This window comes from Merops nubicus, unplaced genomic scaffold, assembly GCF_000691845.1.
Source record: "Merops nubicus isolate BGI_N331 unplaced genomic scaffold, ASM69184v1 scaffold39073, whole genome shotgun sequence".
Taxonomy (NCBI): Eukaryota; Metazoa; Chordata; class Aves; order Coraciiformes; family Meropidae; genus Merops; species Merops nubicus.
In genome coordinates, this window is record NW_008598927.1 from 1 (window position 1) to 4,881 (window position 4,881).

The 4,881-nt window shown below is 61.4% G+C and overlaps 1 protein-coding gene across 1 annotated transcript; it reads left to right on the plus strand.

Moving 5' to 3' along the window:
- Positions 1–499: 499 nt before the first annotated feature.
- FTCD (formimidoyltransferase cyclodeaminase) lies at positions 500–4,875 on the plus strand (the record flags this gene model as incomplete). Its single annotated transcript, XM_008937218.1, has 9 exons — positions 500–561; positions 1,297–1,480; positions 1,873–2,001; positions 2,169–2,257; positions 2,450–2,629; positions 2,707–2,844; positions 3,161–3,292; positions 3,976–4,037; positions 4,764–4,875. Coding segments are annotated over exons 1-9 (1,080 nt in total), but the record flags the coding sequence as incomplete, so codon positions are not given.
- Between the last annotated feature and the right edge of the window lie 6 nt (positions 4,876–4,881).

Consider the following 4,881-nt stretch of genomic DNA (forward strand, 5'->3'; position numbering starts at 1 on the left):
CCCCCCCCAGACCCCGTGCTGGATTTTCTGGGGTGCCCACCACGCCGTGGGGGGCTCGGGGAGCTGCTGCCTCCCCCTCCACAGGGTGTTGCTGTGCGGTGAGCAGGACCAGGCTGCCCCACCTGGCAACCACAGCGCTGTGCTGGTCACAGCAGATGCTTTTCATCATGTGTCATCATCATCTCCAAGCAATTAATTGGTGCTGGTTGGTAATTAGTGCTGAAAGCTGCCCCTGGCAAGGACCTTGGCCCTGGCAAGCAGGCACCACCCTGGTGCCCAGAGCCACTCCAGACCCAGAAGGGGACGTCAGCATGTTGTTTATCCAAGACCCTTTTTGCCTCCTGGCCACGATCAATGTGGTTAATGAGAAACCCCAGCTCGGGGAAAGGGCACCCGGCTGGCTGCAGCTTCTGCCCCACGGGGGGGGGACACAGGACAGAGCGGGCAGACCCACGGGGCACCAGGAGCTGGGCAGGGGGCTGTGGGGTGCACACAGACCCTGGCACCATGGCCAAGCTGGTGGAGTGCGTCCCCAACTTCTCGGAGGGGAACAACAAGGAGGTGAGGGAGCTCACGGGGTGGGGGGCTGAGGGTGGGATGGAGATCATGGGGCTGTCCTGGCAGAGGAGCCATGCGGGTGGCACCACTGCCAGACTGCTTCCTTTGAAGTGCTGTGCTCCTTTCCCTGCCTGGCTAGTGCTGAAGATGCCCAAAGGCAGCCCCTGCTCCTTTTTGGCACCTCGGTGAGGAGCAGGGGCTCAGACCCCCCCTCCCCACGGCCTGCAGGTTGCTGTAGCAGCAGGGCTCAGGGTGGTCTGGCACAACATTGCTTGTGGTTGATGTGCCAAAATGTGCTATCCAGGTTAATTGGGACCTGTGGTGGGCATCAGATCCAGGCTGAACTCTGCCAAAGGGGAGTTCAGCCAACCCAAAATGGGAATGGGATAACTGCTACCCTCAGGGAACAGGCTTTGCAGAGCCAAATCTGGTTTGAAACTGGCAGGGGACAGTATCCTGAGGAAAAGCAATTTGTGATGGTGCTCTCTAGTGTGCAGCAAGAGCCAGGCACCTCTCCCTCCCCACGCCAGGTCTGGGGCTCACTGGGAGCCAGAGCTGCTCCATATCTCCTGGGAAGGAGCAGGATGCTCCTGCCTTTGGCTCCTGCATCCCCTGCAGCGCAGGGCTCCATCCCTGCTGATTGTGGGGGTTCCTCCCCAACCTCAGGGAGGTGGGAAGGGGGAGAGCGGAGGGAATACATCCCCAGCTCAGCCTCCTGGCCCTGGTGCTGCCCGGCAGGTGGTCGAGGCGCTGGGACAGGCCATCTCCAGGACACCAGGCTGCCTGCTGCTGGACGTGGACGCCGGCGCCTCCACCAACCGCACCGTCTACACCTTCGTGGGGTCCCCCCAGGCCGTGGTCGAGGGGGCCCTGAACGCAGCCCGTGCTGCTGGGCAGCTCATCGACATGAGCCAGCACACGGGTGAGCTCGGGGGCACCTCCTGGGCACGGAGCAACCCTCGGCTGCCCTGTGGGGTTGGCTCTGGGGGCAGCCTGCGTGGCTGGAGCTCTGCTGGTGGCCGAGCGTGGCACGTCGCTGCACCCCCAGCCAGCAGCTCTGCCACGATGGGGGGTGATGGGACCGTGCAAAGCTCTTGCTCATCCTCCTGATCCAGAGAGGTTGTCCTTGAGCTCTGCTTGCCCCTGTCCCTCCTGTCCCTGGGCTGCTGCTGCAGCATCCCTGCTGTGACTCCGCTTTCCATGCGGTGGCAGTGCCCAGTCTGGAAAAAATAAAAGGCTGGGGAAGGGCGGTCCCCCTTCCTTGTCTGCTTGCTTTTCCCAGCTCTTCCCCTCTTCCCTCTGCCCCGCGGCCAGGTGAACACCCTCGCATGGGGGCCCTGGATGTCTGTCCCTTCGTGCCAGTGATGAACGTCAGCATGGAGGAGTGCGTCAGCTGCGCCCACGTCTTCGGGCAGCGCTTGGCAGCGGAGCTGGGGGTGCCTGGTGAGTGGGGGGCAGGACTCTCTACCCACCCCACCCCACCTCACACGCCCCCCAGCTGTGGAGAAGCCGAGTGCCTTTTGCAAAAGCTTGACCACAGGGGGATTTGCTCCCCGATGGACAAACCCAACCCCTGCTCGGTGGTGCTCAGCCCTGGCTCTGTCCTGCAGTTTACCTGTACGGAGAGGCGGCGCAGAAGGAGAGCAGGAAAGCCCTGCCTGCCATCCGTGCTGGGGAGTACGAGGCTCTCCCCGAGAAGGTGAGCACCCAGCTGGGTGGCGTGGGCTTGGCAGAGCTGAGCTGCACCTCCCTGGCTTCAGAAAAGGGGATGGCACAATCCCCTCCCACTCGGAAGAACTGATGGAGCACTTCGAGTGCCGCCAACCCCGGAGGCGGCTGCGGCTGCTCAGCGGTGCCGACCCGTGCGCTCCTCTCCATCCGTCCTTCCCAGCTGGCAAAACCAGAGTGGGCTCCTGATTTTGGGCCAGCGACCTTCGTTCCCCGGTGGGGGGCCACGGTGACGGGCGCCCGGACCTTCCTCATCGCCTACAACATCAACCTGCTGTGCACCAAGGAGCTGGCTCACCGCATCGCCCTCAACCTCCGCGAGCAGGGCCGTGGGCCCGAGCAGGTAGTCACGCAGGGGACAGAGCTGCTTCTCCCCCGTGCCTCCCAGGGCTGTGTCTTGACCATGTCGGTTCTTGGCAGCCCGGGCGCTTGAAGAAGGTGCAAGGCATCGGGTGGTATTTGGAGGAGGAGAACGTAGCCCAGGTTTCCACAAACCTGCTGGATTTTGAGACCACGCCTCTCCACGCTGTCTACGAGGAGGTCTGCCGGGACGCCGAGGTGGGTGGCACAGGACAGCGTGGGGGGCTGGTTTCAGGGGGGGCTTCACCAAGGAGGGCTCTCTCTCAAGTTTTCCTCCTCATCCCCAAGTCAGGCTCTGCTTTATCTCATGCTCAGCTCAAGCTGGGCAGAGCTCCCAATGACACAAAATCCCCAAAAGCTCAGCAGCTTGCTGCTAGCCCCCAGGTCCTCCATCAAAGACTTTTCCATGGACTCCCCCAGGTCCTGGAAAGGGATGAGGACCACCAGGGTGGGGGATTAGCGATGTCAAGGCAGGTGGCTCTGGGGACAGTCACATTTCTGGTGTCCTTCACAGGCACTGAATCTCCCTGTGGTGGGATCCCAGCTGGTGGGGCTTGTCCCCAAGAAGGCCATGCTGGACGCGGCCGAGTTTTATATCAAGAAGGAAAATCTCTTCATCCTGGAGGAGGAACAGAAGATCAAGCTGGTAACGTGGCTCCTCCTGGTACCAAGACAAGGATGGGGTCATGAGAGAGGCAGGTCCTCCCCTCACCCAGCCTCCTAAAGTGGCACTGAGGAAAGATTTGGGACCATTCCAGCCCCCAAGCATCACCCTTGTCTCCAGGGGTGGTGCCTGGCAAGCTGTGGGGGCACAGCGGGTGGAACAGATTGCTTTATTGTCCTGAGGACGTTGAGATGCTCAGGTAGCAGAGAATCCACCCCGTGAGGTGGATTCTTCTGAGCAGAGTGCAGGCAGCAGCCGCCCAGCTTGCCGACGTGGAGGCCAGGAGGGGAAGGAGACCTCTCCAGAGCTCAAGGACAGCTCGTGGTGTTGTGGAAACTGCCCCAGGACGGGCGTGAGCTGGAAAGGACCAGCCAGGCTCTGCTTTTCAGCTGCAGGAGGGAGGGACTTTTCCACCCTATGGGGAATGTGCTAGATAAGAGCAAGCTAATCATTTATGGGTGTCGTTTCCCCTTGTTTGTCATCAGCTGCCACTGCTGCCAGGTCTAGGATGGGACAGGCTGGTGACGCTGACTGCCCTCACCTTGGGTGGTGGCCCGAGCAGCTCTGCCCTAGGGCTGCATCATTGATGATTAATTAACAGCAGGGAATGAGGATGAAAAAGGGTTTAATCTGACCTGGCTGACACAGCAGTGTGCTCTTTGCAGGTGGTCAGTCGGCTGGGCCTGGACTCCCTGTCTCCATTTCACCCCCGGGAGCGCATCATCGAGTAGGAACCTCCATCCTCATCCTCATCGTGGTGCCCACCCTTCCCAGACAGGAGATCCCGCTGCCTGGGCCTTGTGCTCAGCTTGTTTTGGGAGTGGCACCTGCACCCAGGGGACATCTCTGCTGGGTGTCGTGCAGGCGTGGTGTGGGCCCTGCTCCAGAAGGCTGATGGGTGTGAAAGTGGGGTGGGGAGACTCCAGGTCACTCGGGCAGGCAGCAGGGTCAGGTCTCGTGGCCAAACTTTTGGGCATTGGCGAGTTAAATCCTCCACCCCATCGCCAGCCCAGACGTCACAGCCTCCAGCTCACAGCTGCCCTCCAAGGGGACACACAAAATTCACACCTGTAGGGAAGGAGGAAGGGAAATCCACCCATGGAATCGGGACACGGACTTTTTCCTTGTCTTCTCCCAGCAAGGACGTGGTTGGAGGCACGTTGCCATTGGCACGATCCCACCTTGTCTAATGCAGAGCAACCCCCATCACCACCAGAATATGTGCTCCCCAGCTGGCTGTCTCCTTGTCCTTGTCCTTGTCCTTGTCCTTGTCCTCATCCTTGTCCTCTCCCCACTCCTGCTGTTTTTTTTGGGGCTACCCCCTTCTCAGCCAACCGTAAGCGTTGATGAAAAGCTGTCGGGGACAACATTGCTGGGGGAGACAGGACCCTGTGGTGGTGACGGCCGTCCCTGCAGCCTGGGGACTGTCACCCACGGGTCTTCTGTGCCACAGGTACCTGGTGCAGGCAGGAGAGGTGGCCGAGGGGCTGGTGGCCAAGCCTCTGGGCGCCTTCGTGCGAGCGGTGGGCGGGAGGTCGGCGGCGCCGGGAGGAGGCTCCGTATCGGCCGCG